This window comes from Myxine glutinosa, unplaced genomic scaffold (assembly GCF_964187855.1).
Source record: "Myxine glutinosa unplaced genomic scaffold, kmMyxGlut1.1 SCAFFOLD_2751, whole genome shotgun sequence".
Lineage (NCBI taxonomy): Eukaryota > Metazoa > Chordata > Myxini > Myxiniformes > Myxinidae > Myxine > Myxine glutinosa.
The window spans coordinates 10,232-33,264 of record NW_027618845.1 but is presented as its reverse complement, the minus strand read 5'-3'; the positions used below and the strand labels follow the sequence as shown (position 1 = coordinate 33,264).

The 23,033-nt window shown below is 46.2% G+C and overlaps 1 protein-coding gene across 1 annotated transcript in view; it reads left to right on the top strand.

Annotated features, from left to right (window-relative positions):
* LOC137427349 (uncharacterized) overlaps positions 1-22,123 on the top strand; it is a 35,289-nt gene extending 13,166 nt beyond the window's left edge. Inside the window, exon 3 of the mRNA XM_078769485.1 lies at positions 20,822-22,123. Coding sequence (XP_078625611.1) covers positions 20,822-21,990 — 1,169 coding nt within the window. The 3' untranslated portion in view covers positions 21,991-22,123. The remainder of the gene's footprint in view (positions 1-20,821) is intronic.
* Positions 22,124-23,033: the final 910 nt, after the last annotated feature.

Here is a 23,033-nt window from a genome sequence, read left to right as displayed (position 1 = left end):
GTCCGAGGCAGCGTCTGCTCGCCACGTTCAGCATCAGTACGTCGTCACTATGACTATCCGTAAGTCCGGAAGTGACGTCCTCATTTGACTGTCCGGAAGGTCGCATATCGCAGTTACGATGAATCGCAAATTAGTTTTAATTAGTTTTAAAACATAGTTTAACGCCAACATAGTTTGCCAACGTGAAATAAATGAATACGCTCTCAAATGTGCCGTCCGAGGCAGAGTCTGTTCGCCACGTTCGGCACACGTGATAGCTCGCTGCTCTCTGATTGGTTGAATCGTTTTTTGGACATAGCTCGGTAACTACTTCTCCGATTAATATGAAACCTTGAAAAGGCACATCCTCAAGTCCCCAGCAATATATCTGGCAAGTTTCAATTAGATCGGACCCGTGGTTGTCGAGAAACAGCGGTCACAGACACACAGAGATTACTGGAATTATAGATAGATGACAAAGAAGGAATGAACTAGACAGGTACACATGCTGCTTATTTCAGCCTCATTTTAATTTCAGGGAGGCGAGAGCGAGACTCGAACTCTCACCTCCCTGCTTATACATGTACATGTACAATACAATGTTAAGAGTTATCTTTGTATTTCTGCAGTTGTTTGACCTTGTTTATCATGTGTGGGTATATATTTGTGTTTGTTTAATTTTCATATTTAAATTATTAATCTAAACTTTGCTGCATGTTGCCGATCATATATTAATCCCACCAAAAATAGATTAGCCCCCCTACCCCCGGCCCCCTCTTTCCCTCTCTCCCTCTATCTCTCACTCTCACTCTCACTCACACTCTCACTCTCACTCTCACTCACTCATACATATACAAATTACATATTTACAATCACACACACACACACACACACGCATGTGCTAATGCACACACATACAAATTATAAATTGAAAGTCACAAACACAAGTTAATGTCCTCACACATTCAAATCAACAGACAAATACATACATTCAATGCATGCCCCCCCCCCCCCCCTTTTCTCAGTTGTGGCACACAACTGTATCACTGGCATGAATTGGTTTCTAGCAAATTCTTTCTGAAGCATCATTGAAAATTTTGAATGACAATAATCCTATCTTCCATGTGAAAGTACAAAAAATAAAACTTGTTTTATTATTTGTTTTACGAAGGTCTCAGAGACCATTGTGAAAGGCTTTGAACTCATTTACGATTAATACTCAAACCGTGAACCTGTAACCTTCCACTTTTATAGCAAATTACATAATTTTGTTAAAAACAAAGCATGTCATTCACTTGTTGGAGTACTAACTACCACAGGCAGGAAAGTGCCTTTAGCAGAGGGCATTGGTACATGTATATAAACAACAATTTGTAAGTTTTGATTCATGTACCTCAAAACAGAGTATACAACTATACATGCTCAAATTCTCGTCATTCATAAAGAGCTCCTTTGCGAGATATTCATACAGTACATTTATTTAATTTGCAACCAATATTACAATCATTCCCTCTCAGAAATATCATGTTGAAATGTATGTTAGTCCATAGCTTTAAAATAACTTGGATATGTGTATTATTCCCTGTTGAAATAACATATTAGAGAAAATGTTAATGATAACATTTTCAAAATGATTATTTAGTCCAATTATCCACGTAAGTTGCTAGCTTGTAGGTGTACAGCACATTGCAGTCCTGCAACTGAAGTCCAATGGAAATATCTATTTCACTTTTGCAGCCAATTGTCTCATTGCCATGCTCTTGCTGCCAAGTTCACCACCCTTCTTTGCTTGTGCAGCTTGTTGCCTGTGTTGATGTCTTTTTCTTACAAAAGATGTGCAGGCGTGTGTTGATGAATTTTGTAAGCAGTTTGGCTTTCAGATTTTGGCACGTTGGGAAGTGAACATCTCTCGTTATCTGCTCTGCTCTCTCCACAAACATTGTTGCGACGTTCTTTTCAGCCATGAAAGCATCCTGTGCACCACGAAACATGGCCTCCACAGTTACCACATGATCACTTTTTCTGAAACATGAACAAGACACCCTTGCTTATACTCTTTCAGTACAGTAAGCTCTGCAACTTGGTTAACTTCTTGGCTTGGCTCCAACAGCCGCACGTGCGTCACGACCACACAACCAAAAGCCCGTGTGCGTGGGTTAGACCAAACGTATCGTATTGGTAACCGTCACATGCGGATAAGTTAACCGCGACATGTGAATAAGATAACCGCGACATGTGAATAAGGTAACCACTACACCTTCCCCTTCAAGTGCTAATTAATCCACGAGCAATGGATAACAACCCTGTAAAGCCAAAGCAAAGGCCAGTCTCACTCGCAGCACACAAATATACGCATATGGGACCATTACCACCATCACTGATCTGGCAGAGAACTGACGAAGAAGTTACTTTCCATCCAACACGACTGACTCTGTTCTTCCAGATTTTCCGCCTTTTAGCATCTGATGGAAATCTATACATCTTGAATCCCTTCTCCGTTCTATTTGTGCACCCACAGGCGCTACAACCTGTCATTTTGTCGTAAAATCGATGTAAAACACGAATGAGAACGCTGCGTACAGCGGGAACGTTAAAACGCTGACCGATATGCGTCCGATCCTGATCCTGTCCGCGATGGACTCAAAATGGCTCCACGCAATCACGTGACTAGATTTTTCCGGACCCTCTATGTCGCAACTCTGTATTTAAAGGGACTCTAGCGTGGAGGTCTGCCAAGTCAAGACGCTTGAGCAAGCAATGGGTCGTCCCAGACTGGAACCGGATTTGCAGCCACCACTGATATCTGGTTAAAGGTCACTTTCGGGCCTCCTTTCCTCGACCCCAGAAGGACCACACAGGGAGAGCCTCGTACCGTCAGTGCAAACTTATTGACACACACAGATCAAATCCCAAGCTCCCCCCCCCCCCACCACCACTGGCAATGATGATCCATATGAGGAGGCCCATGAACAATCCTTTCGAACCCCATTTTCCCAATTGGCATTTATTTACCTCGGCTCTCAGATGGTTGGCTATTTATAGCCGCATCCCCTGCGTCGTGTCTGGAAATTCAAATGCCGTATTTACCTTCACCAATTTCCAAAAACACCTCCCTTTAATCATTTCCCTGCATCTAATAATACATGATTTGCCAACCATTATCTCCCCAATCATTATCGGTCAATGGAGGAACTCACCACATTTTCTCCATCTTGCTTTGTTGCCTTCCTGTATTGCAAGCATCATTTTTTTGTAAACATTAATATTGGTAAACATGATCCTGTCTCGCTTCCATTCCAGAAGCGTCTCATTCCTGCAACTTAAATCCGAAATACAATTTTCCCTATATACTTGCCTTAGTGCACAGTTATTCAACTCATCTCAACAATCATCCTGTGTAAAAATTATCTACATTGACTCACACCACAATTCACATCATTCGCAGCTGGTCGTTAAATATCAAAAAATCAACTGGTATTCTCCCTTTGAAACCTCACTCTTATCCTATCAATACCTGGACGTACTCATTTTCTGCCCCCTGGACAAGCAAATTTCACACCAGTATAAATCACTGGAAAATTATCTGAAAATTAAGAAATCGTCTCCAAGTTCTCTAGCTAAACTCTGTCCGCAATCACCAACTCTACCCTCCTTTTGCACTTTGTCCTTTGTCCTTGGTCCGAGAACCGAGTGTCAACCATGCAAAGTAAAACATTTCTTTACACATTTTCTGGGGGAATTGCCCCATCAACTCCCCTTATGAGCAATAATTTAATCGATGTGATGCCAAAGTACCTGGTGGAGTTCCGTTCACCTGGTCTGCAGAGCTGTGATCCGATCTTCACCAACACCCAATCACCTCTTTGATCGGGATCAACCTACGTGTGGCAATCTCGCACAATTTTGTTGAACAAAATTCACAACTTTCCATTCATTGGTGCACTTTCCCCCAGTGCAAGCCAGCCACTTTTATCACTTTCTTATCACAAAAACAATAGTCCATAACCACTTTCCTTTATTTCCTGCCTTCACCATCAACTTTTTGAAACCTTTTCCCCGACCTCAGCAAATCTTGCAAAGTCACTTGTCATTGACAAATAATCCATCTGATTCGACTTTCCTTTATCATCTTCGCACTTTCCCCAAAACATTTTTCACACTTACCCCAAAGCATGTCTTCAGACACAACCCACATGAGTTGTAAATACACTTTCCCCTTCCAGGCACATCTGTCTCGCCATTCACAGATTGTCTACGAGATAACATCATCATATTTCACACTTCGGCTCTTGACCAGCTCTCGAGAGGTCAATTTCGGCCCATGGGCTCGCTCTATGGACTTCATGAACACAAATCGGACAGGCAGACGGGTGAAACCAGGCAGGGGGTCGGGTGAAATCGACAACAACCGCAATTACCTTCTGCCAAGCAAGAGGCAAGAGCAGTATCACTCCATCTGCCTTCTGCCCAAGTCTGGCCAAATCCTCTGAGTTTCCATTCACAGACAGACAGACAATCGAGGCCAGTCACAAGGCTTCAATTTCCATCCAAAGTACCCTACTTTATTAGACTGGCGCAGTCTTTTGGCCAGCTCGATTCAACGAACTACATGCAAACAACTAGTTTGCCAACAAAATCATTTGTCCCTCGAAGGCAACTTCTGCCATCCTCATGCAGACATCAGTACCTCACTTCCCCTGTTACCTTCTGGCATTGGGTGGCATCCCAATGCTCTTAAACAAACAGCTTCAACAACATCAAACAGTGAATTCATTTCCCCTGCTCAGGAGCCATCATTTTGGTAAAAAAAATTGAAAAATGCCCAATGGCAATCCATTCTGCTCAGGATTGCACAATACTGGATTTTAACCTCCAACCCAGCCACCGTTTCTCCGAAACAGCTTCAATTGTTTTCTTTTTCCCCACCATCTCTCCATTTTTCCATTCCATTTTTTCTTCAAAAAAAATAGCTTTAAAACAGCTGTTCACCACCATCTCTTATCTTCCCCCATCCAAAACCTTGATCTTTTCTACCCCCGCTAATTCACCCCAGATCCACCTTGTTTGAAATTCCAACTTATTTCCTGGAAGTCCTGGCAGTGTCCATATGTTTTATACCTCTCCCACCGCCCCCTTACCATGCCCCCCCCCCCCCCCAAAGCCCTCGCCCTCTCAGATCTCTCCATGTCTCTCGGTCCCTGCTCTCAAATGTTGTGTTTGTGTCCTTCCCCCTCTCTCCCCATCTTGTCTACCGCTCCCGATGTTATATGTTTTATGTGTCGGTTTGTCTTTCTGTGTGATTAATGTTCGCTCTTTCACGAGCCTCGATCTTGTATACAAAAAAAAACAAAAAAAAAAAAAACATACAAGCCAATCCAAGCCTGCATCTGTAAACAAAGATATCTCAGCACACCGCGACCTTCACAACTCCCACTGAGCTAGCATTTCCAAAACGAACCATTTTGGTCTCTTCTTTTCCAGTCATGTAAACCAAAGTACACTTTTGACTGTACATTCCCTAACCACGATTACATGAAACGTAACACTTGGATTGCTCCCTGGAGCTGCTGGAGCAGTCATACTCCCTGGAGTCACACTGCTCCCTGGAGCAGTCATACCTCGCCTCCTCACCTCATCCAATCACAAACGAACCCCCAACCGATATCAAATCACCTGATATAAAAAAAAAAATATTTTTAAAACCCTATGAGACTTCTTACTTGCAGACAGACAAACAGGTGAAACCATATCCTTCACTCACATTTGGTGGGGATTAAACCCACAAACCTCCATAAAGGCAAACAATTAATATATTGTCAACATTCATCTCATATCACTCTCTCCTCCCCCTTCACGCAGCCCCATCTTTCCACCGGGTCACCATGACTTAACGGCCAGAACTATCGTGACTGATTCAACTGCACACCAGTCAACACATCCGGGGAAAAAGGGGTGGGTGGAAATAGGAGGGGTGGGGTGGGGGGGGGGGTGAAATCGGGGGGGGAGGGCAGTATGACAGAGGGTACAAGCTTACCAACAGGCTGGATTCAGCTCCGGACCTTGCCAGCACTGCTAACCAGTGTGTCCCATTGCTAATCAGGGACACCCCTTCACAACCATTCACAGCAGGTGACCACAACAACTCGTCCACCTGGTTCCCACTCGACCAAAAGGTGACCCGACAATCAAGCAGACAGCCAAACGAAACTGTCACGTCTGCAGCCACAGAGGGAATGCCATTCAACACCCCCAATAGACACCGCGGATACCACCTTGGTCCACACCTGCAACTGCCAGACAGACACACCCAGACGGACACAGAGATGAGGCCATGACATTTAGCCTATTCCTCCTCATCCACAAGATGGGAAATTAAAACGTCATTTCAGAGATCCTGGAAATTCGATGCTGAACAATGCAATCAGCATTCGCGCACCCTGTGCTGAGAGGGGTGCATGGGGGGGGGGGGGGGGGGGGAGGATTTAGGGTTTGGCACTGTCCCCGCACACAGATAGATGGGGCACATAAGGTTAATATTTCCAAACATTTCAAAATCACCGATATCTCTGTCGAAATGCGAAACAAACGCTTCCAACGCTGGCACCTCACAGCCCTTCTTGGAGGCATGTTTCACAATGCAGCACCACCTCTACTCGGTGCACACCCTCAGCACCGCACACTCAACACAACACTCCAACTCAGCCCCCACATGTCACACGACCACAAACCTCAACCTCCGACATTGTCCGCAACGCAAGCCATCTCAAAAGCACAGCACCTCACAAACTCGAAGCACCTCAATCCGTACATTCCTGCAGTCCAATTCACATCACATCCCACCATCGCAGGCTCACCACGATTCTCACACGCACAGCACGTGCCCACATCTGTTACTGTATCTTGACCTTGCAACTGTCATTTACATTTCATCCGCTCAAGACAACTAAGCCAGCGCTCCATCGTATCCCCGGCACAGCGAGAGACCTCGTTCCACACTGTACATCACTCACTGTATCGGCAGGGTTTCCGGGTGATACCGGAAATTCATTACTTTCTTGAAATTCGACCACACCGATTGCCTATTATTTCGATGCATTTTATATTCCACACGTTACTATCGACGTTTATTCAGCATTCCCCTTATATTTCCATTATAAACAATATTTCTCATGGCATTGCATGGCAAGAGCCACTGGTTCGCATTACACTGACATGGGACCTAGCGCATTGCATGAAACATTATGCTGTACAAGGCAAGAACGACTCGCGTTCTCACACGCATGCACGAAGACCATGTACAAAGTCGAAGTGCCCATCTCTTGAGATGACCCACAATGCACCTGTGCACACATCCTCCAAACCATGCCATAGTGGTGCCCATCTCAATACTCACGCTTGCCCCACAATGCACCTGTGCCCACGATTGCAGAAACACCGCGCACCAGTTCGCAGGTTTCCCGGTCAATCCATCCCGAACAATGGACGTGCTCTCCTCGCTCACCATTCCAGGCTCACGGTGTTCATCGAGGTGCAGCTCAACAAACGCCTGGCTGCATCATTTTCTTCCACATCTTACTCGTTCCAATCATTGTACCTGGCTCATTATAATCCTATTTTTGTTGGCTTTGGCCACCCGAGTGCGTCCAATTGCCGTGCACGGCATCAGATATGCGCATTCCCTCCTCTCGTTTCGCGATTCCACGTGCGGTGGTCATGGCGACTAGCCTGCACGTCGCGGTCCGCGCGATCACGGTGGGGTTCCCACGCGTTGGACATTAAATCGTTCTGGTTTTTCAGATCTGAATAACGAACTCCGACTAACGTTAATCTCCCCTTTTCGTCACCATCTCAGTCTCACGATACTCACGCCGATGACTTCATGTCGTATTTTCTCTCTTCGCAAACCATTAGCTGAGACAGGGTGCCATGATTGGCTCCCCAACTGTTGGCTGCACGTCATTCTAAATAGGAAAAACGTCTTCCCAAGTCCTCCAAAGAGAGAACTCTTGACTTTCTCACAAGTCGACTTACTTCCCTCTCTTCGGTCGAAGCAGAATATCTCGAACTGACTGCAACATTCTGCCGGACTCCGACGGCATACGAGCGTCCAGGTTTTCTCCCAAAACTGCCCACCTTGAACGCTTCCAGCGTGCCGCGACCGGGTATTCAGGCTCTCAAAGTCTGAATGCCCGCACATGTGTCTCTACCCATGCTCCGCAAACCGTTAGCTATACGGGAAGCCCTTCTCCGGCATTCCCCGCTGACAGATGTCCTCCCCGACGATACCTTTGTGTCGCCGGGCTTGGCCCCCTAAGGGAGTATTCCGACTTCCTCTCAGGTCGGCCTCCTTCCCCTTGTACCATGGACGAGGTGTTTTGGGGTGTGCACCCGACTACGCCACCACCCAACACTCCCGCCGGGCCTACCTATGTCCGAACATGGGCTGCTTCCAGCCACTTTCTAACGCTCGCGACACGTCGAGTGTCCAAGCCGCTCGGCCTCCTGGTACACTCTCCCCCTGCTCAGGCCTAAGCAACTTTTACCTCCTATAACAAACCTCTGCACACAGTTGGTTCCCCTTTGCCTCTCAGTTCTTGGATCTGTGCCGGAGATCAGCCAAGACAGGCCCCTTCACTCAGTGGCGGCAAAGAAAGTCTCACCTGTTACTGGGGCCCTGGATTTTGCTGCCACCGAGTCAAAGAACCGTCCCTCTCCCCTCCGGACAAGATCCTGTCCATAACGCCAGCTGTGGGGGCAGCAGTCAGCCCCCCGTACCCCCTTAACCCCAGGAAGAACCCCAGGAGGCACTGGAACTGCAGTACATGAGGTTTATTTTAGAAATTATTAATTAACGTGCATGGAATATTCTCAGTCCATGTGCCAAGACGGCAGCTCCTGGCACACGGCAGCCCGACCCATATTAGCAAGAAGTCAGTCGTGATGCGTACAATGCACCAGGAAGCATCTCGAGGCCATCCACCGAAAGTCTTGTAGTTCTCACCGTCAAGCTGGTCATTATACATGGTTCCCCTCCCTCCCCCCTCCCCTCCCCTCCCCTCATCCCATACTGAGAAATCAGAGGTGGTCCAGACAGTGAGGAGCCTCGGGGGTGGGGGGGGGGGACAAGGCCACAGGGAGAACATAACACTTCATTTCTGGGGTGCAAGGATTCCAATATACCGACCTTGGCAGCGATAGACCTCCCAGGGAGGTCGTCTGGCGGGGAGTGGAAATGTCATTTATGGTCTCAGACTGCCCCCCAGAGGATTGGGAGGGTGTTGCGGGGGGAAAATACTCATTATTCTGGCATACTTAGAATCACTGCCATGACATATATGTATATATATTGTTGCGGTTTTGTAATAAAGGTTAATTTCCCCTCTTAGTTACACGACAACATGTAGCCTCGCTTAAGTTCAGTTATTTCTGAGTAAATGTAAGCGTAGTCCTTTCCTGTGTTAGTTTTGTGTTGAGTAGGATAATGAAAATGAGGTGTCCTTATAGCGCTTTGGTTTGGTATAGGCACCAAAATACCACGCGGCAGGCCTGGTTGTCACACTTCACCAATGCGAGGTTTCTTCTTCCTCAGCTTGTCACAACTCTGTCAAATGCGATCGAGTTAAAAAAGTCAGAATTTGACCAAATCTGTTTTATTTGTTTGTTAATATACCTCAGCTATTGACAAATCTTAAATTAGAATTTTATTTGAGGTTAAAATGACCGCGACAGGTCGTGTCCAACGATGCTTTCAGTCTGTACATGTGATAAATAATTAAATCCGCACACTTGATGCCTCTTCTTCTTCACGCAATAACAACTTCTAGCTTCCAGACCATACATCCAATCATCTTTAAATTTTGCACACTTGTTACTCTTCATGAATTCTACTACAGTATGAAGTTTCACGTCGATCAATAAAGTGATTCAAGAGATATCCATTTTTAAAACATTTTCGTTTAACGATATCTGCCAGACCACGTGAGCTATCGCAAATTCCAAAAGGACATTTTAGTAGACTGACATGCAGAACAGATCTGTGAAGTTTCCCCTCGATTGGATCAAAAATGAGGGAGGGGCTCGGTTTTAAAGGTTCATGCTTAAAAACGTCAACTCTGAAACCATGTGACGCGTGACGTCATGCTCGCTGACTTATTTGTTCGTCATGGGTATGCGATTCTGCCTGCAAAGTTTGGCCTCGATCTGTTTAGCCGTTGCAGAGAAAAAGGGGTTTTCATGTTTTCACGAAAAACAATATGGCGCCCGAACCACGTGACCTGTGACGTCATAATTACCATTAAAATATTCTACAGACCGAGTCCCTCCTATGTGTGCAATATGTGTGCTTGAAATGAACATAAGCCTATGTGTGCTTGAAACGAACATAAGGTCAACGATCGTTAAAACGTTAAAACATCCAATCCTGCGTTAACATTTCCAATGTTAATCCCTTTCCAATGTTAATCCCGGGTTCACGGAACCCTGAGCTCGTTCGTTCATCACAGATGACACGACACGACACGACCACTGGTGAAACTGCTCGGACACATTGGGTAAAGCACGCCGTGGTGAAGCGGGCCGCGGAGCCACTCGGCACACAAGCCAGCTCACGGTCGACACGTCTGTGCCGGTCACCCCGTTCGAGGAGAAGACCCGACTGATAGAAAACAACAGAGAGACTCCCGACGGGGAACGGCAAATATTCAGGGCGAAGCCGCAGCCTCCTCCAGTTATTTACTCTAGTTTTACGAAATACGGTGTTTGTCTTCATTTTAAGGCATTTTTAAGACATTACGCCCGGTTTACGTCAAACACCGAGTTACGTCACGGCGTATGGAACCAATTAATGACGTAGGCCGGGGTATTACTGTATTTACAAATTACAAATCCGTCATCCTTCCGAGGTCGGCAAATTGAGGACCAGTTCACTGGTAATTCCCTGTGTGTCGCAAGAGTCGACGGACAGTCGACGGACAGTCGACAGTCGACGGACATACGGACAGTCGACGGACCGCAGGAAGGGCATCCGGCCGTAAAACATTGCTTCAAAAAGGGGACCATGGTGCCCGAAAAAGGCCAACCCCTGCTTTGCAGGGAAAAATGGCTTCTTAAGGTGGTTCTTCTACTTTTCTCTACATCCTGTCTCCCATATCCACCTCTAATCCAAATTCGTCTTCCAATCCCTCCCAGGAAGGAAGAGATGGAACCAACACACAATGTCACTTTCACGTCATGATGTGTTTTACTCACTCAAATCGTTCACTTGGTGCTGGTGCGGAGCTTTGTCACCTTGGTGAATGAATGTGGATGGCGCGAAGGGGATTCCTCATCCTAACTGCACTAGTTACATAAACTTTTAAACAAACCCGGGGTCATGCCCTGCCAATCAGCATCTTTAAACTATGTGGTTCTAAAAACCTGATTCCCATTGACCACCTGGTGCCTTCCGAATTTGGGTCTCACTCCCCAATTTTTAACACTGTGCCTTTGCACAATTTCGGGGCTGGGTCGTGTGGCTCCAATAGCAGGTCTACCTACCTGCGCACCTCCACCACTGAAGTTGCCACCCGAGCTTACCTTGGTCCTTGCGGCTACCTAAATTGGGGAAGGCCCCTCCTGGCTCTTTCATCCCCTGATGCCCTCCTCGGCATTGGGCTGCCCGGGTCCTCTCCTGGGATTATCGGGCCCCACTGAACACTACTCACATCTCTAACTGGCTCTCGGAGCCTACCTGCGGCTTCACCTGGCCGACAAACTACCAGTGGCGGAATGCCCCAATAACCATACGCACAAACAAAGCCCACACGCCCTCTCTCAGATCTCTCGATGTCTCCATGTCTCTCGGTCCCTGCTCTCAAATGTTGTGTTTGTGTCCTTCCCCCTCTCTCCCCATATTGTCTACCGCTCCCGATGTTATATTTTTTATGTGTCGGTTTGTCTTTCTGTGTGATTAATGTTCGCTCTTTCACGAGCCTCGATCTTGTATACAAAAAAGAAAAAGAAAAAAAAAAGCCATTCCACAGACTCATGCACCCAACCAAGCACTTCCTGCGACTTCCCGCACCACAGGTGTCAATATCCAAACAATTTACCTAAGCCCTCTACCTGACTTTAAACTACCCACCCTGGTATTCGTGAAGGGGTCCACCTCCCCCCATTCACTCCTTCGCACCATGCATTCCACACCTTCTATCTCCCACCACGCATTCCACACCAAATATTCTCATGCACACCAAGTTCTCTTGCACACCTCTTGTGCTCACCCACCTGTTCCCCACTTGCACACCATGCAAGTCAATTCACTTCAACACAACTCAATTTGTCCTCAATACACCACTTCTGGTTATTCTCACCAATTCCTCATTTGCTCAAGCTCAACACACACAGTGATTCTCATTCAATTCCTCATTTGCTCAAGCTCAATACACACAGTGATTCTCATTCACACAGCATCATCTAACTAGCTGCTTTTCCCCTAAAACTCGTGCTTCCCCGTCTTCCCTTTACACTAAGCACTTCCCTCGTCATTATCATCCACCTAAACAAACTACGTCCCCTCTACCTGTACCAATGTCTCTACTTAAATCTTGTCCCCACTGTCATCTCTCTAATCCCTCGCAATTAACCTAGCCCGCCCTCGGCTAGTGTTCATTGCCACCCCATAATCTAGTGCTTGTGAGCCCCAAAATATTTGAGGAATGGCGAAACCACCACTCCCCTACGCCGGGCACCATTCCCCAACACGATTGCTATTCCAGTACTCTGAACTATGAGCCTCTCCGTGCAGCAATACATTTTCGTCACAGCTCGGCTTCGAAAAGCTGAGCAATGCATGTGGGTGATTTGTCTCCTGCAGGTTGGGTCCGTCCGGCATTTTTGATTCAGGGGAGGAGGTTTTGTTGGGCCAAGGTTGAGCGGCCCATCTCTGCGCGGAGCCGTGCGGTCCCACGCACAATGGCCCCAACCGCCCATGGTCGGAGCACCGCACCCGCCAGGGGGCGCAGCTCCACCCCCCCCCCCCCTTGAACCGTGCCAATCGCCTTTACCACCAAGTCGCGGCACCGACCATACAGGGCGGGGCGGCACGAATCATGCACGGCGCTCCTTGCAAGACCGGCCCGGCAACGATCCCTGCAGGACACAAAGCACACCACGCACCGAGGGCTCGCGTCGGCTATATGTCGCGCTAAGCGCTGCCCCGGTCTGCGTCGATGCTCGGGCCGCGTTCTTACCCCACGCGACCCGTTCCTCACTCGCACAACGCGGCGCTCCAGCGCCTCCCATACACTTCCTGCATTCTATCACTGCACTCTCCCGTGCATTCTGTTTTCTTGCACACTCGGGTGCACACCACACAGGTGCACTCACGCCGCTTGCACACTCCATTATCACACACCCTCGCACACATCCTGGCGCTCTCATACCACTTGCACACTCCGTTACACACTCATCTTCGACACACTTCCCACACACATTCCGTTGTGCATTCTCCCTCGCACTCTAACACACTCTCCTGTTACACACTCGCGCTCCAGTGCACACCTCCTTCGCACACGCGTGCCATTTGCTCTCGTACACCTCACAAAGGACCTTTCACGAGCGCCCGGGCTCCGTCTATACCCCAAGCGGGCCAAAAATTTATTTCCCGCCAAACACTTTCGCGCCATACAAACTCCTGCTCACCTTAAGGACCCTCTTCCGTGGCAGCACCTGCAAACTTTCCTTTTTGTTAGGAAGCACGACATCACAATGCAAATCCAGACTTTGTGCAAATCCCATTTCTTCCTCCCACGATACATTTCCTAACTCTGCCGTCTCTTCGGCCCCAATTTCAACGATACACATTTCTTTGTCCTCGACGACCGCCGGCGCCAATAAAATGTCGTCTTCCAATTCGACCTTCCCCGGCGCTCCCGACATTTCTTTATCCAATTTGACGGCCGTCGGCTTTTCCACACCCCGAGTCGCGATTTCTATCCCCTCGGTCCATGTGGCCACGCTCTACTCTACCTCGCTCTCCCTGCGTTCCTCACACTGCTTTACCTCGTCGCGTCCCTTTGCGACCTCCTCGCTCAACCTGCGCCTTATGTCCTTCCCTGCCTCTTTTATTTCCTTTTTCGACGCCACCCTCATTTTGCCCAATTTGTTATTTTGGGTGTCCATTTTGCTTTCCAGCCCCTTTTTCACCTCTTCCAATTCCCGGGTGGATTTGTCCCCCATTTCTTTCAATTGGCCCCCCATTTCTTTCAATTGGCCACCCATTTTGTTTTCCAATTCATCACCCATTTTTTTAATGTCCGGGGTAGATTTGTCCCCCAATTCCCATTTCTGGTCTTGATTTGTCCCCCTCCATTTTCATGTCTTCACCCGACTTGACCATAAAGGCCCTCATTTGTGCCATAAATAGGCCCCTGTCCGTTGGCACCGCGGGCTCGGCTACCGTGACCATGTGTGAGGCGCCGCCTTTTTCTACCCCTGCCGCCGGCCCTTCATCAATGTCCTCCTCTTCTCCCAGTTCTTCCCGGGGGTCCTGGGTTATTGATTCTCTCTCCTCATCTACCCCCACCGGCATTCGACCGCTTTGACTAGCCATGGCACGAATTAAAATTTTGGATTAAAAAAACAATTTTGGCCGCTCGTAATTTGGAGTGCGTTAAGCGCACTTCGGGTCCTATCCCAAACTCCTGACATCAAATGTTGCGGCCAATATTACATTTGGTGTCCAAAATTTTGTCTAACAAATTTTGTCCCAGGTTCCAAATCCCAACTCCTGACTACCAATTGTTATGGTTCTGCCGCCAGCCTTCTCCCCTTATCAAGGGGGGATTAATCCCCTTGTCTTTACTGACCTGGCACGACCCGAGACCTATTACGTCCCTTCCGGACAGCGCAAAATAGGGTTTCGGGACCAAATTCTCGCTCGTACCTAAGTACTCGCGCTGCCCTGGAAGCGAGGAAACAAGCCTAGCAACGAACCACGTGTGGTTGGAATATGCCGAGCGGTTTGCGGACACGTGATCCGCGCCATTATAAAGTGTGGAAACCGATTGGAGCGATCTTATTCGTGCCACGCTTAGTCAATGGAGAAATCACGGGAACGATCGAATTGAGAAGAAAAGGAAGAACAAATAGGTTTAATGATTATTGCACGTATTTACAGTTCAGGACGAAGAGACACAGGGAAATCCTTATACAGTCTTATTCTTAATACCCAAAGACAACGGGCCCGTCTGACACACTCACACGGGGATTGCAGATGGGCAGGTTGATGTTCAGGCCAAACGCGCCGGCTTGGTTGTCCAGGAATGGCCCCGTCCGGCTCTCCTCAGTCACAGCACGTCCCGCGATGATGGCAAGCAGGCGGTGGAAGGATCCTCGGAGCGCGCCCCTTGAACAAAGGCAGATGAGGCAGGAAGGAAACGTACGCGTCTCTCAGCGCGGCTAACGGTTCCGCAACGCGTTTAGCAACCAGCGCGCTATCACTTGCGTAACCCAATGCACGAAAGCGGCTCGGCTTCAAGCTCAACCGAGCGGCACTTTAATATGAGCGCGTATCTTGGTTCATGCGCGTCTTTCTCCGAATGCCAACTGCTCGACCCTCCTCGTACTCGTGAGTCCTTTGCTGACCGCGCTCCTTCAACAACTCTTCCTCCTCCAACTGCCCTTACTCCTCGAGAGTCCCTGATGGCTCAATTGCTCTTATGGGCTGATAACTTGTTAAAGCGCCTCTCCCTTCTCATAACTGAGGTGGGGGGCTTCGCGCAATCGGTTTTATTGCCAACCCACTTAGCCCGATCGAATGTTCCAACCATGCCCTGTGACGCAGTGCTGCAGCCACACGCTGTGAGCCCTGATTGGTGGCTCATGCTTACCGTCATCGCCTCTGACGCTCTGCCTCGACTCCGCCCCGACCTCCACGCCGCTCCCTCCTTCCGAGGCCTACCTCGTGTTAACTCGACTAGTGAGTGAGCAAAGGGCAGCGAAAATGAATTGCGCCTACCGAGGTAGGATGGTTTGCCGAAGTAGGACCGATTCTCCTGTCTTTACACAACGCAGGATTAACATTGGAAAGGGCCTACTCTCACATATACTAAGACATAACTATACTACAAATGAGGCTACATGTTGCTTGTGTGACTATCTATGGGGGACAACCTTTAACCTTTATTGACCTTACTGTACACACCTCAAAACCATAGCAATATATATGTATGCACATACAGCATATCTTTCGCCTCCCCTCCCTCACGACACCCCCTTCCCCCTTGCCCTGTGCCCTTTTCCCCCTGACCCTTTCCCTCCTCCTTCTCTCTCACCCCTCCTTCTGCTTTCCCCTTCACCTCCTCCTCCTCCCCTCCCATTCCCCCTCCTCACACTCCTCTGCTCCCTCTGGCCCCTCCCACTTCCCCTTTCCTCTTCCCCTCCACCCTTCTCATCCCCCTTCCCTTGCCCCTCCACTCCCCATACCCCGGGCAATGCTGGGTACTTCAGCTTGTGCCAAATAATGTACTTTTAGAACGTTTGTTTATCTATAAATTGTGATTCATTGGAACGTACATATATTAATTACTTGCTATATAAATGTGATAACTACGTCGAGTAAGTATGTATTAATTACGTACTATTGAAATGTAAGTACATCTCTTGAATACGTACTATTTGAACGTGACAACGTCTATTATGTATTATTGGAGCATTTCTTTTCGACCTTTCGACCCCTTTATAACCACAAGACCCCTTGGGATTTGTCGCACATCATAGATCCTTTAAATCCCTCAAGACCCTTCAAACATTTCCTCCCCCATTTGGCATTTTAGACCCTGGTTCTTTCGAGTTTAGACCTTTTGTACCCATTTGACACTTCAAACCCCTTTGACTTTTAGACCATTTTTAGTCGTTTTAAAACCCTTTGGACCTCTTCAGACAATTCAGACCCTTTTGTTAGACCATAAATTAAACCCTTTCAACCCCTTAGACCGTTTGAGACCCTTTATACACTTTAAACCCTTTTCGACCTTTTCAGACTTTTCGACCTTTACACCTTTGCCCTTTAGATCATGCAAACCTTTCTTTTGCAATCAATGAACTTTCATTTCTTAAATCCTTCCATTTATTTGCCACACAAAATACACCACACAAGATAAGTCCTGTCAAGGGTCTGCAGTGTGATTCCCCTTTTAAGTTATTTATTACCCCATGCACGTGAAGCGAAAAACAGGGTTAAGCAATTGGTTTGTGTCTGTCTGATCATCTTAGCAGTTTATGATCGAGGAACAACTTATTTAAATCTAATGTTTTATTTTTAGCATGAATAGGAAGACAAGTCCATAGTTTTAACGTACTTGGGCTTTGAAATCATCCGATTGTACATGTGCAATGTGCAGAGAGGAGTTAAATCATAATTTTACTCAGCCTGTCTGTCTGTCAGTCAAACAAAAGTGAAAATCATTCTAAACGGGAAGCTTTCTGTTTTGAAGGACCTTATTAAGGACACAAACAGGCATGATTAACCAATGTGATGTGTAAGATAGGGTGATGTACTGGTTAAAACGGCGGAAATACCCGGAATAAATTCCTTTCTTCGTCTTTTACAAACTTCATTTGATTTAAATTGAATTATACACTTGAACAATGTGGAAAACAAATGACCTTAATACTTCCAAGAACATCCAGTTTTGTAGTACTTGGACATGTTAAATAGGTTTATGTATAAGGGTGGTGCATTCGACTGCTTCAACAGCCCGAAATCTTTGAATTTTTTTTTGATGATCTTTGAAATCATTATTTTATGTAAATTGAAGTGTATCGTTGAACACTGCATGGGGTATCGTGTTCTTTGAACTGTCTCGTGTACTTAAGCAATTTGTTTCACGTGCATTTGTAAAAGCAATCATTTTACAAAAATATACACAAATTATCAATGATATTATCAATTAATTGGATGAATTTACCCTCAAGTATTGTTGCAGCTGTGGGTTTCGGGTCTACTGAGAGGGCGTTAGCCTCGGTTCCCCTCACATTTCCAGGGCCTGAGGCCAACGCACACGAATAACTTTGGGCCACAGCTGGTTGCTCATCAACCATGAGTGCCAATCAGTTAACCACTTGCTTCAGTGTCTGCAGTGTAATACCGTTGAACTGAATGTCACATGAACTTCTGGCCGGTACATGCGCCCCCGGGTATGCACCAATCTTGTCTTAATTAGATCTTTAATGAGGGTGTTATCAGTCAGTGGCCACTCCAGAGGAGTTGAGCTGTTGCTCTGAAAAGAACCCTTGGTGGCATAGTGCCTTTTTGTTGAGCGCTTTTGAGTTCTGTCAGAATGATCTTTATACGACAAAAGCTGTGAAAAGATGCGTCAGATAAAGGTCCACAGCGTGGGAACTAAAATATTTTTGCAGCGTGGCCTGCGTTCAGTCATATGGTCTACGTCTGAGGTGTTTGTGGAGCTCCTGTCGAAGCATGTATGTTTCGTGCTCTCAGGTCGGTGGCAACCGCAATGGGCACGGTGATGGGAGGTTTGTGATATAGGTCGGACTGTGACGAAGGAGGTAACGATGAGGTACAGGTGTAGTCAAGGCGAGGTTGTGGTGAGTGCGTCGTGAGGCTTTCCCTGTGGGAAAGCATTGAACAGCGTGTATAATAACTGAATGCAATGGCTTTTAATGTGTGCATAGGAAAATAAAATGCAACTAAAATATTCTGTATTTATAACGGTCATTGGGATGTACTTTCGCGTCGTGTATAAAGGAAAGATCTGGGGGAAATTGACTTGGTGACGGTTTCGTTTTAGCTCGTCATTTCAAAAAGGTTTTGGCACAATGAGGGATACACTCGCTGCTCACGGACATTAAACAATCTTCCGAGATTAAAATGCGGATCACACATATGGCACGAGAAGCGCTGCACACATGAAACAATTGATCCCAAGTAAAAACAGGTGAAAAAGCCTCTCTAACCTTCACCACCGCATTTTATGACACTAACCCACGACACAAGGGGAAGTCGCTTTTCTAATCTTGCACTACAGAAATAACCACACGAAGGGACCTGTGTGGTGGTTGCCATTGCCTCTCAGCGGTTTTCTAAAACTGCAACAGTATCAACATCTTGGGGAAAAAACCAAACTTTTGCACAGTACTGTATATTTACATCAAGAATATTGAACACCGCCACTTTCCTATGCCATCTCCAGGCGCTGCATACCATCATTGCCGGGCACTGAAGGGGGCTCGGCAATGACGCATGCTGAATGGGAGACCTCAGTTTTCACTCTGTTTGTTTTCTTTCTTTCTTGTACACCGCACCTTTCCTATGCCATCCCCAGGCGCTGCATAACGTCATTGCCGGGCACCGAAGGGGGCTCGGCAGTGACGCACGCTGAAAGGGAGCACTCAGTTTTCACTCTGGTTGTTTGTTTATTTGTTTTCTTGTTTTCTTTATCGTTTATCCGGGCTATATCTCAGCCATCCTTCGAGCTATGAAACTGAAATTTCAGCACAACAGTGAGCAAGTACTTTGTCAAAAACGGTATTTTTTGTTTTTTGATTAATCAATTATTTGAGGAGTTATTTAATTATTAGCGATTAATTAAGCACTTATTTAATTAATTAAATTTACTTTCTCTTCTGGCCATTATCTCAGGCACCTTTTGAGTTAGGAAGCTGATATTTGGACATGCCAATGACCAGGTGATTTCGCTGAACATGAAATGAATGAATGAATGAATGATCGTTTTAATGCCATTTTCCCCGCTAGAGTGGGGGTTAGCCTTGCGGGCCCCATGACAATCATAGTTCCCTGTTAGATGGAAATGTTTTTATGGCCGGATGCCCTTCCTGACGCCAACCCTTGGTCACGCTCTTACGATGCGCAGGGATACGGTGCACCTATTCTAAATCGGGGTACACACCGGGATCATTCATCCCAGCAAGCTGGTACTCAATTTGCCCACCTCGGAAGGATGACAGGCTGAGTCAACCCCCCTGGCGTTAATTCAGCGATCGACCGGGATTCGAACCCAGGATCTTAGGATCCCAAGCCGGCACCCTAACCGCGAAGCCAACACCAGGCATTTAATAATTAGCGATTAATTAAGCACTCATTTAATTAATTAAATTTACTTTCTCTTCTGACCATTAACTCAGGCACCCTTTTGAGTTAAAAAACCACCTTTAGAGGCCATTTTAGGCCGGAGTTTTTTTAAACCACCTTTAGAGCCGGAGTTTTTTTTGAAAAAAACCTTTTAAGTTAGGAAGCTGATATTTGGATATGCCAATGACCAGGTGATTTGGCTGCAAAGCCTATTTTTGATTTATTAATTAATCGATTAATTATTTAATTATTCGATGAATGACTTATTTTTTTTAAAGTTACAGATTCCGATGAAATGGTGGTGGTTTCTGTATTATATTATCCAATTGGTTAACTTTTTTTCTTCTTTTTTTTTCTTTTTTTTTTACACATGTGATATGTGCGTTCATATGGCTGGCTTGTTATAATTGTAAAAACAAAAGGAAAAACCACCGAGGGTAATCACATACTGGGAGAGAACTAATCTTAGATCCTACCTCGTTAACACAACACCACCCTCCCGTGTGGTGACACGTAAACGATCTTAAGCTCACAGTTTTCCCTCCTGAATACATTCAGATGCTTACGACACGTACACTGTCCATACTATTACTATGCAATCCTATTTCCACTATGGTATTATATCCCCGACCACCACAAACGAAACGATATGTATATGTTTGCGTACGTTTGTCAGAATTATATCACGAGTCTTGAGCAATATCAGATTTTTTTGATTTTTATTTTACATGTCACGTGATGTGTTTGCAGGTGGATCCTTTGAATCTATAAAGGAGACTGCACCTACTTTTATGAAGAGCGAAAACTCAGGTCTGCAGGACTCGCCAACTGAAACAAACAAGAAGACTTTTTACAAACACAACAAAACGAATAATGTTCTCCAGGTTCACAAAGGAGAAAAGGATGAACGCCCATACAAATGCACAAGTTGTGGAAAATCCTTCAGTCATTCATCCAGCTTTACATCACACCTGCAAAAACACAATCGTGAGTGCCCATACGAATGCACAAGTTGTGGAAAATCTTTTAATCGGTCATCCACCCTTAAAATACACATAGGAATTCACAATGTTGAGCGCCCGTACAAATGCACAAGTTGTGGAAAATCTTTCAATCATTCATCCCACCTTAAAATACACATGAGAATTCACAATGGTGAACGCCCGTACAAATGCACAAATTGTGGAAAAGCTTTTAATCGGTCATCCACCCTTAAAACGCACATGACAATTCATAATGCTGAACGCCCCCACAAATGCACAAGTTGTGCAAAATCTTTTAATCATTCTTCCCACCTTAAAATACACATGAAAATTCACAATGATGAACGCCCATACACATGCACAAGTTGTGGAAGAGCTTTTAATCGGTCATCCAACCTTAAAACACACATGAGAATTCACAATGGTGAGCGCCCATACAAATGCACAAGTTGTAGAAAATCTTTTAATCAGTCATCCACCCTTAAATCACACATGATAATTCACAACGGTGAGCGCCCATATCAATGCACAAGTTGTGGAAAAGCTTTTAATCGGCCATCCACGCTTAAAAGGCACATGAGAATTCACAATGGAGAACGCCCTTACAAATGCACAAGTTGTGGAAAATCTTTTAATCGGTCATCCCACCTAAAATCACACATGACAATTCACAATGGTGAACGCCCTTACAAATGCACAAGTTGTGGAAAATCATTTAATGAATCATCCACCCTTAAAATACACATGAGAATTCACAATGGTGAACGCCCATACAAATGCACAAGTTGTGAAAAATCTTTTAATCAATCAGCCAACCTTAAAAGGCACATGACAATCCACAATGGAGAACGCCCATACAAATGCCCAACTTGTGGAAAATCTTTCAATCTGTCATCCAACCTCAAAACACACACGAGAATTCATAACAGAGAATGACTGTACAAATGCACAGTTTGTAGACAACAACAACAACAGGCATTTTGAGGCCATTTTCCCTGCAAGAGCGGGGGTTAGCCGAGCGGTCCCCATGACAAACTTCTCCATTTTGCCCTATTTTCTGCATCTCCCCTTGTTAACCCCCTTTCCTGCATTTCTTCTTCGACCATCTTTAGGCAAGTCTTTCTCGGTTTTCCCTGTCCTCGACTTCCTACGACATTCATTTCCATCACTCTTCTCAACCAGTCACATTTTATCCTTCCTCAACACATGACCAAAACCATCTCAACCTGTTTCTCTTCACAGCATCCATCACAGGCTCTATTCCCATCATCTTTCACAATTCATCATTTGTCTTCCTCTCTCTCAACGATACTCCACACATCCACCGAACCATTTGCGTTTCCACCCTTTCCAGCCTTCGTTGCTGCTCTATGTTCATTACCCATGTCTCGCTCCTATAAATCACAACACTTCTCACACATGCAGCATCCACCTTTCCCTTCAGCTTCAACGACATTCCCCTCCTCGTCAGCACGCCACTCAGTTCCCGAAACTTCTTCCATGCACATCTCACTCGAGCAACCATTGCCGGGTCTGATCCACCTTCTCCATTCAGCATGTCTCCTCGGTGACAAAATGTTTTCACACCTTCCAGCTTCATGCTGTCTCCAAGATCCAACTCAACATTTCCTCCATCTGCAGCTCCCTCTGTGCACACCTTACACTTGAATGTGTTACGTGTTTCTCCCCGACCTCCTGGTCTAGGTATACCTCCGACCCTGGGAGGAGCCACGGCAGAAAAAAAATATGTTATTCCGTGTCGAAATCAATATGGAAACCACACCAAGAGTTATCCACAACCAAATAATATTGTTACGGACACGGCTTAAGATGTTGCTTGACCGAGCGGAATGGCCGCCGTGTTCACACAGTTTACCCGATAACCCCCAACTCACCCGATTCCACTCGAACGTTGGCCAAATCGCGCTACGCTAAATCAATGATGGAAAGGACACAACGACTGGGATAAATGAAACGAC